Raw genomic sequence first — 17,910 nt, 5'->3', positions numbered from 1 at the left:
TTTTCGTAGTGGTACTTTTCGTGGTTACACTGGCTTAAAACAGATAGCTATATCTTTTTGTATTAATAACGTTCTTGTTTAATGGTTATAGCGTTTCAGTTTTATAAGATGAAAAGAGTTACGGAGATGGATGATGGTGATAGTTATATGATATTATGAATGTATTTAATACCACTGGACTGTATACTTAGAAATGGTTAATTGGTAAATTTTGTTATGTGTATTTTACCATAATAAAACATTTATTTAAAAATAAATATTTATTTGGTTAAAAAAATAACTACTTAAAATTTTCCTGCTTTTTTAAATCCCATTTCCAATATATTATTGGGTCCTTTTGATTGTATTTCTGAAAAGTAGAATTATCTAGGGAGCATTCTGTTCTCTTGCAATAGTTTGCTCTCTTTCTTAGTTCGGATTTGATTACTATAGCTCCTAATACTTCCATATACGTCCATCTTCACTTACCTCGATCCAATCTTCATATTGTTATAAAGTCACTTTTCTAAACAGGAGTTCTTAGTATGAATACCAATGATGGAACTCTTAGGATGCCACCTCTGTAAGCAGCATATTTTTCATGGATTATTTCATTTAATCCATGCATCAACTCTATGAGGAAGGAACTGTTAATCACTTTTTATGCATGAGGAAACAATTTTCAGGGCCACAGGTTAAGAAATGTTGGAACCTGGGATTCAAAACCCAAAACTATTGGACTGAAGAGTCCTCATGCCACCCCCTTGCTCTAATCATTAGGACCCTCTAAGTCAGTGGTTCTCAACCTTGTCTGCACATTAGAATCACCTGGGAATCTTTTTAAAATCCTGATTTCTGGGCCTCATCCTCCCGAAATTCTTTCTTTGTTATGGGGTGGGGCCAAAACATTAGTAACAAAGAAACAGAATTTCTGGAGGATGAGGCCCAGAAATCAGGATTTTAAAAAGATTCCCACGTGATTCTAATGTGCAGCCAAGGTTGAGAACCACTACTCTTAAGTTGTTTCAGGCAGTGGAAACAGGCTGAATAGCAGAGGGTCCTCAATGCATGATGTGTGTTGGCATAATATGTAGTAGCCAGTCACCAGATTTGTCTGGAATAGTGATCAGGGACTTTTTCTGTTTATTGGAGTCACCTAAAGAGCTTTTAAAATATGAAACCTAATCTGATCCTCCCAGACCAGCCGAAACAGAATCTCTGGGAATGGGGCCCACGTGGGTACTTTCAGATGCTTCCTAGATGGTTTTACTTTACAGCCAGGGTTGAGAACCATTGATTCCAGAATATGGAGTGTATGTTGTGGGAGGTCAGGGAGGGGAAATAATGTTGGAAAAGTAGGTTATTTTGACATTTGTCTGCCATTCTTTGGTCTGTTGGATGTTTCTGAAGCCGTATTTTGTGTTCTGCCAATCATTAAGCATATAAAAAACACAAAAGCAGCTGTGTTCAAGTACAGTGTATCAACTAAATTAGAAAGGAGAGCAAAATGCATCTGATAGTATGCTCTAGGTCAGTGATGGCGAACCTATGACACGCATGTCAGAGGTGACACGCGAACTCATTTTTTTGGTTGATTTTTTAAATGGCATTTAAATATATAAAATAAATATCAAAAATATAAATCTTTGTTTTACTATGGTTGCAAATATCAAAACATTTCTGTATGTGACACGGCCCCAGAGTTAAGTTAGGGTTTTTCAAAATGCTGACACGCCGAGCTCAAAAGGTTCGCCATCACTGCTCTAGATACTTTGGTGTTGAACCCAGGCACTTGCTTGGCACCCTGATCCTTGGAATAACAGGAAGGTGGTAAGACCACAGGTTTGGATCTAGGTGCTACTTTGTTATCTCATAGTCAATGCCTGAAGGTTTACAATAGGAAATATATATTTAATTGTAACTAACTTTCCTTTAATTTTTTCCTTTATTGCATGTAGGGCATTATATCCTCCCCCCCTTCTCCAAATGTGTATAGGTTGGTTATTTAGGAATATCTTTTTAGTATAATACTGTGAATATAAAAATATTTCTTATGAAAGGAGATACTTTTGATAGCCACTGATTTGAAATAAAAAGATTCAGTAGATAGCAGTGTTAATAACAAAAGATGATTCCCTTTTGAAATTATTCAATGGGATGTCTCTTAAAAATTTCCCTATGGTATAGGGAATTTCATTTGACAGTATGTCTGGATAGCCCGACCATTTTTACTTTGGGACATATTAAATCTATATGGAAGCTATTTTTTTAAAAAAATGTTTTAATTGATTTTTTTTTTTTTTTTTTGAAAGAGAGAGACATCAGTGTGAACATCAATTGGTTGCCTCCTGTACCCACTCTGACCAGGGATCTACCAGGGAACAACCCGCAACCTGGGTGTGTGCCCTGACTGGAAATCAAACCGGCAGCCTTTGGTGCATGGGACAATGATCAACCAACTGAGACACCCCCACAAGGGCGATGTGGGAGCTGTTCCTACTAATAAGTGCTTCCTAAGCACATTACTTACATTCTCATTTATTCATCACAACAACCTGATTGAGATAGCTGATACGGTTATTCCGCTAAGAGAATAAAGTATGGCTTGTGGTGGTTTAAGTGATTTGCTTAGGATCACAAAGCTACTAAAACACAGGTTGTCCAACTCTGACTTCCAAAGCCCATCCTTTAAAACAATCACATGAAAATCTAGCCCAGGGGATGGGCAAACTTTTTGACTCAAGGGCCACAATGGTCTTACACTGTGGACCAGAGTGCCGGAACAAAAGCATGGGGTTCTTAAACTGGACCGGAGGGCCGGAACAAAAGCATGGATGGAGTGTTTGTGTGAACTAACATAAATTCAAAGTAAACATCATTTCATAAAAGGGTCCGGTCTCTTTTTTTTTTAGTTTTATTCATTTCAAACGGGCAGGATCCGGCCCGCGGGCCGTACTTTGTCCATGGCTGGTCTAGCCCATGCCATTTTGGGCTTCAAAAAGAAAGATTTTGGGGTTATGATATAAGAATTGGGTACAATTGTTTTGCAAGGAGGTCCAGTATTTAACGATATCTTGGGGTGTTTGTGTGCTTTTTAAGAACTATATGGTATTAATTGGTCATTAGATTTAAGGTAACAAGGTTGGTAAAGCTATCTAGATCTAAGTGTTAATTTATTTCATATTTATAGTAAAATTTTGCTAAGCACCCCAGTTGATGATTACTTATGTGTTTTTTGGTTTGTTGTGATTTTATTGTGGAAGCATGACTATGTAAAACATTCTAGAATCTATCCTGAGAGAAATTTTCTTTAATTATATTTTTTAACCCTCAGCTAAGGATATGTTTTTATTGATTTTAGAGAGGGAGGGAGGGAGAGAGAGAGAGAAAAATACTGATGTGAGCCCTAACCAGTTTGGCTCAGTGGATAGAGCGTAGGTCTGCAGACTCAAGGGTCCCAGGTTCAATTCCAGTCAAGGGCATGTACCTTGGTTGCAGGCACATACCCTGTGGGGAGTGTGCAGGAGACAGCTAGTCGATGTTTCTAACTCTCTATCCCTCTCCCTTACTCTCTAAAAAATCAATAAAATATATTTTTTTTAAAAAAAGAAAGAAAAATACTGATGTGAGCACTGATTGGTAGCCTCCTGTACCCCCAACCGAGGATCTAGCAGGGAACAAACCTACACCCTGGGTATGTGCCCTGACTGGGAATTGAACCTGTGACCCTTTGGTACACAGGATAGTGCTCCAACCAACTCAGCCATACCAGCCAGGGCTATCCTGGTAGAAAAATTTCACTCAAGAAATAAAGACACTTTAAGGAGATGCTAATGGTTAGACTTCTTGGGGGGTGGGGGGGAGTGGGCGTAACCCAGCATTTCCAAAGATCTTTAGCAGTGATTTTCAATTGGAGTACTGCCATAGGCGCTGATGTGCCACAAGAATTTTTAAAACATGGAATGCCTGGCTATTTAAAAGACCTCTTTTCCCTTAGATTGTCAAATAAAAATATGATAGCAACCAATGCATCATAACTGGTGTGCCATGGAAGTTAGAAATTCATTTATATGTGCCATGAGATGAAAAGGGTTGAAAGTCACTGATCTATATAGCATTAAGACTAACAAGACTTTATGTAATTTTTTTGTGTTTCTCTTACTGAAAGTGGGTTTGATAATTATCATTGCTATAAGTAATGTTAATTTTTTTAATCAAGCACATTGTAGATCATGAAAATAATCATTTAAGAAATATGCCAAGCTTTTTAGGTGTAATATTTTGTATACTTGGAGGAAAATCTTGTTCTCTGTTAAATGTTTTGGCATTATAAGTCTTATAAAACAATGTTCTGAGTGCCTTTATGGCACTCAAAGAGTAGTGATAGCTACCTAATGAGTTGATTATTCTAGATGTAAAGTGATTTCTGTGTCCTCATTGTGCCTATGTAATCTTCTCTTTTTTTCTGAATTCAGTACATTTAAAGTTGAAGTTTGCCGCTAAAGATGGCAGACCCAGATGTCCTCACCGAGGTTCCTGCATCATTGAAGAGGTTAGCCAAGTATGTGATCCGGGGCTTCTATGGCATTGAGCATGCTTTGGCCTTGGACATCTTGATCCGGAACCCTTGTGTGAAAGAGGAGGATATGTTGGAGCTGCTCAAGTTTGATCGGAAGCAGCTTCGTTCAGTTTTGAATAATTTAAAGGGAGACAAGTTCATCAAATGCAGAATGAGAGTAGAGACTGCTGCAGATGGGAAAACCACTCGCCATAACTACTACTTTATCAATTATCGTACTCTTGTTAATGTGGTAAAATATAAATTGGACCACATGAGAAGGAGGATTGAAACTGATGAGAGAGATTCCACCAACCGGGCTTCCTTCAAATGTCCTGTCTGTTTTAATACTTTTACAGATTTAGAAGCTAATCAGCTCTTTGATCCCAGGACAGGTGAGACTTTTCCTTATGAATCTTTTAAGTAACTTTTAAAAATAAAATATGTATTCTTTTTTCTTAAATTGATTCATCTAATTTTTAAGCCAATCATGTATCTTACCTAATAATAGACAAACATGTAAATTGACCGTACCTTTGCTATGCTAACCAGCCAATCAGGAGAGTATGCAAATTAACCTAACAGAGATGGCGGTTAATTTGCATACGTAGGCTCCAAGCGGTGGAGCAAAATCTGATGGCCCGGGGGCCGGCGGCGCAGCACAACCTCACGGGCCCGGGGCCAGCGGCACAGCGAAGCCTCACGGCCCCGGGGCCAGCTCTGGCTGGAGCCCAGCCAGAGCGAAGGCCTGGGTGCTGGGTGCCGGAGGAAAACCAGTGCCAGCAGCCAGGGGAAAGGAAGGCCTATTGCAGGAATCTCTTCATGCTACAGGCCGCTAGTATCATAAAAGTGAATGGATTGGTGTAAATCACTATATGGTCTGTGTTAGTCTTACTGCCCTGTTTGACTGTTATTTTAGGAGCTCTTGTAAAGCCTTTCTCCTTTACAAAGGAGTGTATTCTTCCACCCATGGCCTTCCTACCTCTGTTCTGACCTCCACCCCTATTTACAGGTGCAGCTCAATCTGAAAGGTTGACTTCTCTATCACTTGAAAACTATTCTGACCATTTCACTTTTGACCTCTTCATCCAGTATATATTTAGCACCTGTTTATGCCAGTCACTGCCAGGCAGTCACAGTACAGTGCATATAAATGTTATGTTAGTGGAAGTATAAAGTGCTATCAGGAGTACATAAATAGCGCTTCTAATCTGGAATGGCCTCTGAAAGAGCTTAAGTAACAGCTGAGACTTAAAAGTAAGAGTCAGCCAGATGCAATTAGAGGGGCATCCTTTCCTTCAAATGGATGGATATTAAATCTCTTAGGCATTACTTAGTGGAAGAAAACTGTCAACAAGATACATAATTTTTTCCATTTAAATACTTTAGTTAAGGATCTTTTTAATCAACTAGAATTTACAAAACACATTTTCAAATAGTTCAGTATGTCTGGCATTAACATCAAAAACTTTAAAGTGCTGGGTTGTATAGTTATTTTGTCTTATAATTTATAAACAGGTAAAGAGACTATAGTTTTGCTAATTATTCAGTAGACAATCTGGTCTTACTTTCAAGTATAAAAATCAATAGAAAGAGTCAATGCTGTTAAGTTAGATTGTCCTTTTGTTATGGCTGAATTCAGGAGTAGAGGTGACTTTTTAAAAAATTCCTAGATCTGCCTTTGAAAAAAACTATCAAAAATGTAATTTAAACTTTTACAAGTGAAATTTTTATTGTAAAAAAATTACAGATTTGTCCAGCTGTCTTCGCTCAGTGGTTGAGCATCAACCCAAGAATCAGGAGATCATGGTTCCATTCCTGGTCAGGGCACATGCCTGGGTTCTGGGCTCGATCTCCAGTAGGGGAGCAAGCAGGAGGCAGCTGATCAATGATTCTCTTACATCATTGATGTTTCTATCTCTCTCTCCCTCTCCTTTCCTCTCTGAAATCAATAAAAATATATTTTTTAAAAATTACAGATTTTTGTACATTTAATTTTCTAATTTTTGTACATGTTACATATTGTACACTTAAAATTTTTTAAGTGGGAAATAATCTCAATGTCAATTAAGATTATTAATAAAAAGAGCTAGCTTAGGACTTCCCCCCCCCCTTATTTATGTGAAGCAGTCATTTTGGATGGAAAGTCATTTAAAGAATTCTCATTTGTGTTAAATGTTTATTTGCCCGAATCTTTTTACCTTGAACGGACTTCACTAGGAAGGCTCTTGTTATAAGAAAATCTAACCATCCTGAGTATAAGGATTGTTTGAGTGTGCTATAGAGGAAGTTGTAGAATGTATCTGGAGTTCTTTCAAAATAAACTAGGGAAATCTCGTGTTTTTTGCTATTCACGTTAACATTTTTTTTTCTTTTTTCTTTATTATTATTTTTAATCCTAACCCGAGGATATATTTTTATTGATTTTTGGGGATGGGGGTTGGGGAGAGAGAAACAGAAACATATGCACAGGAATCAAAACTCTCACTCTTTTGATGTACAGGACAGTGCTCCAACCAACGGAGCCAACCGGCCAGGCCAGTTCTACCCGATTTCTTAAAGGAGCTCTGGGTTTTGGTTTTGTGATTCTATGCAGTTGTTGGTGTTACAGTTAGTGGTCATCTTCATCACTCTTGACTGCAGTAGAAGGTGTTATCCAGTCCCTCAAAGAGGGTAATCTAAAGTAATGTGCTTCTACTACATTTATTCATCATTTTATTCTTATTTCATGAAGCTTTCTAAAAGGAAGTGTTTATATTAGTATTTAGGAAATTGATCTATGATGCTCTTTGAATTTCACCCAACGTTAGTGCCTGAATGAAACTAATTGTAATCAACAGCTGGGTAGCCTATGGAAGAGATGGCCTAACACCCAAATAGTCAAGGTTATTTAAATTAGGGAGTTGAGATAGATTAGAGGGCATGAAAATATTTTATGAAAGAGAACTAAAACTGTAATAATTGTTTTGTGGCCAGTCTGAACAAAGACTTTTTAATATGAAGACTATGGTCAGCATGAAGGTGGAAAGAAGGAGTTCAAGGAAAGTAAGAATAAATCATTTTACCTTGGTATCACTTGGGGGAGGGTGCCCTGGGGAATGTACTCGCCTTTTGATTATAATTTGGCTTTTCATTTGGACTTGCCTTTAAGGACAGAATGTGCTGATTGGGTGATATTAGGACCCAGACTGCTTGTCAATTTTGTCTTATTTTTCACTATTAACTTGATACCTTCTGTGTTCTGTACATTCCCTTTAGAAACTTTGGTCTTTTTTTCCCTTCCTGATTTGCTCAGAATTCATTCCCTTCACACTCATTTTGAAGAAGATGGGAAATAAACATTTGGGTATATGTATCAGAGTGGGGGGGGGGGGGCTTTTAGAGGGGGGGGGGGGGGAGGCTTTTTCTGCTGTAATATTGTAATATTCAAGCTCTGTTTAAGTTGATAGATTACAGTTTTCATTCTAAGCCCCATCTTGTACAAAGCTATTCTATTTCTTGGTTGCTGTTGGAGATTGAGGATGTTTCTGACCAAATGATGGGACTATCTACTAAGCTATCTTCATTCCCATCTCAACAGTTATTAGGTTGAACTCTTATATTACCAAATAGGGCTTATTCAGGAATTAGGTTTGAAGCCTTCTAGACTTTACTGCTTCCCTGATAGAAAGTTTTGAACTCAATTGTATGGGCAGCTCTGATGGTGAACCTTTTGAGCTCGGCATGTCAGCATTTTGAAAAACCCTAACTTAACTTTGGTGCCGTGTCACATATAGAAATTTTTTGATATTTGCAACCATAGTAAAACAAAGATGTATATTTTTGATATTTATTTTATATATTTAAATGCCATTTAACAAAGAAAAATCAACCAAAAAAATGAGTTTGCGTGTCACCTCTGACACGCGTGTCATAGGTTCGCCATCACTGCATTAAAGGGTGATGACTCCTAGATGAGGACCTGGGAATTCTGGGCTCAGGAAACTCTGAGTCCAACAAGAATTATTCTATTAAGGCTAATTCACACATCAGAGATCTTCCTACTTCAATTTACAGCTTTTCCTACCTCATCTCTCTTTTCTCTAAGAATTGTAGGTTCTCTTCATAATTTCCATTTTGGTGTTCTTGGGTTGAACTCTATCCAAATGTTTGATGGTTATATGTGTGAGGTAATAAAAAAACATATATTGATCTCTTCCCAGTTCCTTGGACAGATGTCCTAAAACCCTTGTAATTTCTTAAGTGATAAGAGCACTAGGAGCATCTTTTGTGCTTGTGCTGTTGGGTCTTTGTCCCCCGCCTCCCCCCCCCCCCCCCACACACACACACCCTTGGGCCTGATACAGGGCACCTGAAAAGAAACCTTTGTAATTTCCTGGGTGATAGGAATGTCTTTTGTTCTAATGAGGCAACACTGGTGGGCTCCTAGATGAGAAGCTTGGAATTTTCAGCCCCATTCCCCCCTCTCTTGAGACAGGAGAAGGGCTGACAATGGAGTTAATAATCCATATGCCTTCGTAATGAAGCCTCCATAAAATTCCCAAAGTATGAGGTTTGGAGAGCTGGTGAACACATGGAGGTACTGGGATTGTGACAGGCCTGGACAGGGCATGGATGTGCCAAGCCCCATCCCACAAACCATGCCCTACACAGCTCTTCCATCTAGATATTTATCTGTGTGCTTTATTATATTCTTTAACAAACTGGTAAACATGGGTAAGTGTTTCCCTGCATTCTGGAACTGCTTTAGCAGCTTAATTGAACCCAAGGGGTGGGGGAAGGCAGGGGGTCATTGGAACCGCTGACCTATAGCCAGTTGATGATAACCTGGGCTTGCAACAGGTTTCTAAAGTGGAGGCAGTGCTCTTGTGGGACTGAGCCCTTAACCTGTAGAATCTGATGCCGTCTCTAGGAGGACAGTGTCAGAATTGAGTTGATTGGTAGGACACATAGCTGGTATTACAGAGAATTGCTTGTGGGGGAGGGGGGGCACGTAAAACCTCCACACACTTGGTGACCAGAAGTGTCAGAAGTGAAATGTTATGTGTGAATAGTACAAGAACACACAGGGAAGAAACACAGAGAAGAACTGGGGTTTTACCTACACAGGAAGGAAGACAGGTTTTTCCATTACAGTACGTACAGATACTTCATGAAGATGGAATGGGCTCGCCTTTGCCCACTAGTCCCTGGTTTCAGAAACTTAATTGGGCAAAACTAGCTGTTTTACTTCCTGAAATATTGTAGGTTTATGTAATTAAAACAAAGACAGTATGACATGAAATTCCTCAAATCAGGAAAATAGAATCTTGTGGTTCATAAATGCATGTTTTTAGATATAGAAGCTTTCTCACCGTGGAAAAATTAATATTTCTACTTTCGCAATCTCAGCCATGGGTAATTTAGTTAATGGCGCGTCTAAGTTAAATTCAGCAACATAATTCTCCCAAAGGGAAGGGGTAATTATATTCTCTCTTTTAGATTTTAAGGCTAAATGATATGGAAACAGCTTTATATTTTTCCTTTTTAATTTAAAAATTAAGCAGCCAGAAGGTCAGGGATAATTTGGAAGAGAAAATATTACCCACGAAACCACTAGCTTTTGCATATTACTTATAATTATAATCACAGCCAAAAATAGTTTGATCTCTTGGTTCCTTAATGTACCAAACTCTCTTAATTCTATCTAGTGTTCAAAAAATGTTTTAATAGGTATAATTCTACCCTGTTCCCCCATTTTACTTTCTACACATTTTCAGCATTATCTATTTTTCTTAGTGCAGATACCATTTTATTCCTGTAAAAGTTTTTTTCTTAAGACTTCTCAGCAGTGGGAATATAGTTTTACAGCTTCTGGAAAACAGCTGTGCTCACCTGTATACCACCAACGCAACTTTAGTTTTATGGCTTCTGAAAAGGCATATATGGCACTATTGTTTATTGTGGATGGGATAAAATTGTTAGGTGTTTGAATTAGAAACAGTTTGGGAGCTCCTATTACTGACATCACATATAGACCTGGGAATCTCATTTCAAAACTAAGTTTTTTGTGTGTTTTTTTTTTTCGTGGCAGAGAACTAGGGCATATTAGTAAGGAAGTTTTTTGTTGTTGTTTTGTTTTTAATCCTCACCAGAGGATATTTTTCCATTGATTTTAGAGAGAGGGAGAGACAGAGAAACATTGATGTGAGAGAAACACATCGATTGGTTGCCTCCTGCACTTGTCCAGAGCCTGGGCTGGGGAAGAGCTTGCAACCAAGGTAAGCGCCCATGGCCAGAATCGAACCCAGGACCCTTTGGTCCACAGGCTGACACTCTAAGGCAGCAGTTCTCAACCTGTAGGTCGCGACCCCTTTGGTGGTTAAACGACCCTTTCACAGGGGTCCCCTGAGAACATCCTGCATATCAGATATTTACATTACAATTCATAACAGTAGCAACATTACAGTTATGAAGTAGCAATGAAAATAATTTTATGGTTGGGTCACAACATGAGGAACTATATTTAAATGGCCAGAAGGTTGAGAACCACTGCTCTAAGGGACTCCCATTTTAAATAAACTTCTAAATAAGTTAAATTTAAAAAAAGGAAATCTTAAAAGTATATTTAATAAAATCTTAGGAATAAGAATTTAGATATTTTATCTAATTCAGCTCATTGAATTGTGTGTAGGTGCACATACAAATGCCTATGTTGTACTCTAGGGTTTGGAGTACTGTTATAAGTAAAAAACAATCCCTTTAGGTCTGAGAACATCCTTTAATCATTCTAGGCCTTTTTTAGCATGTATAAAATGTTAAGTTTAGTCTATTCTGTACCATGTATGGTTTCTCTTAACCCTAATTTCATAACACCCTTTGATTTGGAGAATAGTTGACGTTTAAAATTTTTTTTATTATTTAATTATTGTGTTTGATCTTGAAGATTCGAGAGCTTTTTTAAAAAAGTCATTTGTGTTTTCTTTTTTGTGATTTGATGCTGATTACATAGGAGCTCATTTATTTGTGAATAGTTGATGCTGGCATTCAATATTCTATTGAGTATTGTCTTTTAACTAGTCATATCAAAAACAGACTTTTTGCCTGCTCACTGCATGTTGAGATGAATTTGATTTAGGCCTAATGTATAAAACTTATTGTTAGTTTTACTATTTACCCAAGTACCATACTTCAATATGTTGTTTCCCCTCCCAGGCATAGTACATTTTTCATTTTTATAAGAGTTACAGAATCTAGGAATGATGCATGATTAGACCAAATCTAGATGTGTCCATTTAAGGAAGGACAGAAGACAGTTTCATTGATAAGTTGAGCTTTGGGGTGTGGGATTTTATTGTGTACATCATTAAAATATTTGAGATCTTCTGAGTTTAAAAATACTCAGAATACCCCCCAATACATTAAACCTGCTTATTTTTTCCTTTTGCATGCAGATGAATGAGTATTTTACAGTGTTAGATTTTCTGCAGTCACTTGTTGAAGGATGATTTTTAAAATTCCTTTTTATTATAGGTAAAATAATATAAATATATAGCTATTTACTTGTCATGTCTGTTACTATTTTATAATAGTAATTCCTTTTTCTATACATTTCCCCTTGCCCAATTAGACTGAAGAAATTTGTTTTATTAAATAAAGTTTGGAAATCAGAGTAAAAGGTACCTTTTTGAGGCTAGCATTTTAATATATATGTGCCTGAACATTATGAACTTTCATAAAAGTTATAACAAAAGACTTGATTATGCTTTCAAAGAATAGCCCAAGAATGATTACATAACTTCTTCATATTAGTTAAGAGGGAATTGAGTGCTTTTGGAGGATCCAGAATAACATCTGTTTTCTTTCTTCTAAAAATACTTAAGTAATGTAAACTTAGAAAAATATGTAGAATAAAATGGCAAACCTAGTTTTTCCTCTCTATGTTTTCCCATTCAACCCAGTCTGCATTCTCCCCATCTTTTAATGTGTTAATAACTATTAAGTTTTAGTTATCCTTCTAGTCCTTTCACCTTACACCCCAAGCCCACTCAACACCAACTGTCCCCCACCCTTACCCAAAGCCCTTTTGAAATCTAAGTAAATAAATTGATTCTTAATTAACTACTTTTTTGTTATAACAGCTTGTGGTTATTAATGTTTGGTAGCTTCTCATAGTATTGTCAGTAGCATTGTCAGGGTTTTTTAGAGCACTTATATTAGGTCCTTTTGCATAGTCAGTATATTTAGTTAACATGTCATTTCTAGAAGGTGTTTTTTTTTCTTTTTAAAAGCAATGGTTATAAGACAGTAAAGTGATAGTGTATTAGGATTCCAGAGCCCTGACTTCTAGTTTTGGGCTATGTTAGTAACTGTTACTCTGGGCAAATCCTTTAATCATTCTAGGCCTTTTTTAGCATGTATAAAATGTTAAGTTTAGTCTATTCTGTACCATGTATGGTTTCTCTTAACTCTAATTTCATAATACCCTTTGATTCGGAGAATAGTTGACATTTAAAAAGTATAAAGAGGCTTGAGGTTGTTTTATCACTGCTCTTAGAAGATGATGTTAGTCACTTTTGGTTAATTTGAAAGCCTTGGTTAGGAATTAAAACTCATGGTTATAGTAGTGTTCACATAGAAAATATGCTCTGTTTAATTATGCCATCTTCAGAAATACATCTCACTAAAATCCTAGGAATTTTGGTTCTAGTTACTTGGTTTTAACATGGATCTGTTAATCTTTTGTTTTATTGTTTTTTCTGGAAACTTTTTTTTTATTGATTAAGGTATTACATATCTGTCCTTATCCCCCCATTGTTCTGCCCTCCCCACACACACCCCCGCTCATACCCTCACTCCCCTGGTGTCTGTGTCCATTGGTTATGCTTATATGCATGCATGTAAGTTCTTTGATCTCTCCCCTGCCTTCCCTCTGAGGTTTGACGGTCTGATTGATGCTTCCCTGTCTCTGGATCTGTTTTTGTTCATCAGTTTATGTTTTTCATTATATTCCACAAATGAGTGAGATCATGTGATATTTATCTTTCTCCAACTGACTTATTTCACTTAGCATAATGCTCTCCAGGTCCATCCATGCTGTTGCAAATGGTAGGAGTTCCTTCCTTTTTACAGCAGTGTAGTATTCCATTGTGTAGATGTACCACAGTTTTTTAATCTGCTGATGGGCACTTAGGCTGTTTCCAGATCTTAGCTATGGTGAATTGTGCTGCTATGAACATAGGGTACATATATCCTTTCTGATTGGTGTTTCTAATTTCTTGGGATATATTCCTAGAAGTGGGATCACTGGGTCAAATGGGAGTTCCATTTTTAGTTTTTTGAGGAAACTCCATACTGTTCTCCATTCTGGAAGCTTTTTTGAGTGGGAGTGAGTTTATTTACAGTTGTTGTTTTTTCATAGGATTATCCAGAAAAGTTATGTAAGCCATTATCTCTTGCTTAGATTTTACACTACTCTTAGATAGTCTCCTTACTTTCACTCTTGCTGCTCATATGAACTGTTTGTCACAGCAGCCAGTGACCCTTCTAAAAAGCACATCCGGTTATGTCACTCTTTTTTTCCCAAAACCCTCCAAGGGCTTCTCCTCTCAGAAAAGTTGAAGTACTTAACAGAATTTATAAGGTCTTTTATCTACCCTTACCTCCCATTTTGAGGCTTTATTTCCACCACTCCCATGTCACTCCACAGCAGCCTCACTGACCATCTTATTTCTGTCTTGCATGCACTTGGCGTGCCTTTACTTACCTTTTTAAAATTTATTTTATTTTTATTGATTTCAGAGAGAAAGGGAGAAGAAGAGATAGATAGAAACATCAAAGATGAGAGGGAATCATTGATTGGTTGCCGCCTGCAGGCGCCCCCGCCCCCCCCCCCCACCGGGAATCAAGCCCACATCCCAGTTCAATATTCTCTGACGGAATCAAACTGTGACCTCCTGGTTCAGAGGTCAACACTCAAACACTGAGTTATACCGGCTGGGCTCTACTTGCCTTTCTTTTTTTTTTTTTTTTTAAATCCTCACCTGAGAATATTTTTCCATTGATTTCTTTTCTTTTTTTTTTTTTAGAGAGAGGGGAAGGCAGAGAGAAATATCGATGTGAGAGAAAGACATTGATTGGTTGCCTCCTGCATGAGCCCCAACGAGGGCCTGGGCGGGGGAGGAGCCTGCAACCAAGGTACGTGTCCTTGACCAGAATCGAACGTGGGACCTTTTGGTCCGCAGGTTGATGCTCTGTCCACTGACCCAAATCGGCTAGGGCTGCTTGCCTTTTTACATGCTGTTTCCTTTTGCCCAAATGTCCCTATAACTGATTCTTTATGTCTTTGCTTATTCATTGCTATATCAGAAAAGGCTGTCCCTGAGTTTCCTATATATGGAGTGGGGCAAAAGTAGGGGTTTTTTTGTGTGTTTTTTTTTTATAGTTGTTTGTTTGGAAAATAATGCAATAATTAATAAATTATTGAGTCAGAAAGATTTGTACTTGAATCCAGGCTTAGTGATTTTTGTTTTTAAGTTATGACCTAGTAAACTTAACCTTTCTGAGTCTTTATTCCCTCTTTTGTTAGATTTCGATAATACTATTGACATAGACTTGATGAACAAATGAGAATATTTGTGAAATAGCCTTTTTAGTTGTCTTGTGGTTTGTGAATGTAAATGATCAAACAAATATGTTAGCATTGAACTGTTTCTTTTTCTTCTTTTAATCCTATCATTTGTCAAGGTTTGCCTAAAGAATCTTTGTAGCCTTCATTTTCTCCCTGCTGCCACATGCTTGGATGTAGCTTGCACATTCTCCTTGGCTTGGATTTGCTGTTTCCAGTTTTTGCCTACTTGGTTTTATGTGTGGGAAGGGGAAGACCACAAAGAGCTATGAGCTTCAATTTCAGTGTTTTCTCTCATGCTTTAGTAGTATATTCTATGCATACTAAGTGCAAAGCAATCCAGTTACAAGAAGAGTGGGGATATTTATCATAGTGATTACTTAACAGCAACTCTCCACCAAAGGTATGTATATATTAGAATTCCTTGTGGAACTTTTAAAATTTATATTCCTGGGCCCCACTCCAGACTTACTGAATCAGCATCTCTGGGGTGGGGCCTGGGTATTAATTAAAATTTCACTAGTGATTTTTATGAAAACACTCAGTCAAGAACTTCCAGTTGACTTACTGCAGCGGTTCTCAACCTGTGGGTCGCGACCCCTTTGGGGGTCGAATGACCCTTTCACAGGGGTCGCCTAAGACCATCGGAAAACACATATAATTACATATTGTTTTTGTGATTAATGACTATGCTTTAATTATGTTCAATTTGTAACAGTGAAAATACATCCTGCATATCAGATATTTACATTACGATTCGTAACAGCAACATTAGTTATGAAGTAGCAATGAAAATAATTTTATGGTTGGGGGTCACCACAACATGAGGAACAGTATTAAAGGGTCGCAGCATTAGGAAGGTTGAGAACCACTGACTTATTGGAAGATCATTTCAAGTCATTAAGGCAGATCACTGTTTATAAATATTAGTTTTTGGTTTTTTAAAAATATGTTTTTATTGATTTCTTAGAGAAGAAGGGAGAGGGAGAGAGGGATTGAGCTTCCAACCCAGGCATGTGCCTTGATCAGAATCAAACCTCCACCTCCTGGTTTATGGGTCAACACTCAATCACTGAGCCACACCAGCCCGGCTATAAATATTAGTTTTGATGACCTCATATCATTTCCCAAAATCCTTCAATCACTTTTCTATTACTCAAAATAAAATCAAAATGAAGTTTGGCATTCAAGACCCATTTATATTTGTGGACACTGTAGTTTAATCCTGTTAATTCTGTTTTTTTACCATTCTTTTTGATGACTATATTTTTAGTAGACTGAAATTGCAGGTTAGCATTATTTTCAACTACCTACTTCTCTTATGATGAATGTCCCATTCCCTTCCCCGTTTCCTTGATCCTACTTTTCTTCTAAAGTCTACCTCAAAAGGCACACTTTCTCCATAAACCTTCCTCACTGCTAGAAGTCATGTTTCTTCTTTTAACTCCAAAATATTTATATGCTTTATTTTTTCACTGATCCCATATCATGTTTATCTCCGGATACCTTTCATCTCTATTAAACTTGAAGTTTCTTGAGGACAGATTCTATTTGTGTTCTACCACCACTCACTCAGTAGAATGGTACTTTGTACATAGTGTCTGCTAAGTCCCCCACCCCCACCGCTGATTTGGGAAAAGCTTATTTGCATTTTTTAATGTTTAGTGAAATTTATAAAAATGCTGCTGTTATGTTAAACTAGTCTGAAGTCATTTTCCAGAAAAATATACAATTTCTTATTTTTCTTCTTAGACCTGGCTTTTGACAGGCTGCTTCTTGTTTACAACTTGTGTTTTGTGATAAATATAGGATTCAGAGATGTCAGGCTAGCTTTTCCTCTTGTATTGTTTGCCAGACATGGTAATTCTTGGGAGATAGACAGTTCTCCATGGGTCTCTCACACATTATACATGTCTTGCAAGTAGAGGTACTGTCTGCCTTTTTTCTGGACTACCTTTTTCAAGGATATTTATATAGTGAGCAGCCTTGGAAGATACAGATATTGTTCCAAAGCAAAGGGCAAGCTTGCTTGCTGTTCAGTATAATAAAAATAGACTTCCCCCACATATGAAAAGGTGCTCAACATCACTAATTATGAGAGAAATGCAAATTAAAATCACAATGAGATGTTACCTCACATCAGTCAGAGTGGCTGTCATCAATAAATCAACAAACAACAAGTAAGTGTTGGCTAGGATGTGGAGAAAAGGGAACACTCATGCACTCTTGGTAGGAATGCAAATTAGTACAGCCACTATGGAAAACAGTATGGAGGTTCCTCATAAAATTAAAAATGGAACTGCTTTATGATCCAGCAATTCTACTTCTGGGTATATATCCGAAGAATTCCAAAACACTAATTCTAAAAGAGATATATATTACTTGGCCATAAAAAAAGAATGAAATCTGCCCAACTGACATGCTCAGTGGTTAAGCATCGACCTATGAACCAGAAGGTCACCGTTCCATTCCTGGTCAGGGCACATGTCTAGGTTGCGAGCTCGATCCCCAGTGTGGGGTGTGCAGGAGGCAGCTGATCAATGATTCTCTCTCATCATTGATGTTTCTATCTCTCCCTTACTCTCTGAAATCAATAAAATATATATATATATGAAAACAAGAGTGAAATCTTACTACTTGTGACAGCATGGATGGACCTCCTAGACATTATGTTCAATGAAATAAGTCAGTCAAAGACAAATATCATATGATTTCACTAATATATGCTACCTTAAAAAACAAAATAAAAAACAAACAAAACAGACAA

The 17,910-nt window shown here is 37.4% G+C and overlaps 1 protein-coding gene and 2 long non-coding RNA genes across 4 annotated transcripts in view; 1 reads left to right on the top strand and 2 right to left on the bottom strand.

The window, feature by feature from the left end:
• Positions 1 to 17,910, bottom strand: part of LOC107181777 — a 137,091-nt gene that overhangs the window by 1,549 nt on the left and 117,632 nt on the right. The gene's annotated exons all lie outside the window — the stretch shown is intronic.
• Positions 1 to 17,910, top strand: part of GTF2E1 (general transcription factor IIE subunit 1) — a 46,909-nt gene that overhangs the window by 1,906 nt on the left and 27,093 nt on the right. The window contains exon 2 of the mRNA XM_006755350.2: positions 4,455 to 4,932. Coding sequence (XP_006755413.1) covers positions 4,485 to 4,932 — 448 coding nt within the window. The 5' untranslated portion in view covers positions 4,455 to 4,484. The remainder of the gene's footprint in view (positions 1 to 4,454; positions 4,933 to 17,910) is intronic.
• On the bottom strand, positions 144 to 14,221 carry LOC107181778. The gene is made up of 3 exons (XR_001512484.1): positions 14,208 to 14,221; positions 1,136 to 1,143; positions 144 to 729 (listed from the first exon to the last, which is right to left on the bottom strand). It is a non-coding gene; the product is annotated as an uncharacterized LOC107181778 (long non-coding RNA).

This window comes from Myotis davidii, unplaced genomic scaffold (assembly GCF_000327345.1).
Source record: "Myotis davidii unplaced genomic scaffold, ASM32734v1 scaffold292, whole genome shotgun sequence".
NCBI lineage: Eukaryota > Metazoa > Chordata > Mammalia > Chiroptera > Vespertilionidae > Myotis > Myotis davidii.
This window is presented reverse-complemented; position numbering and strand designations above follow the sequence as displayed.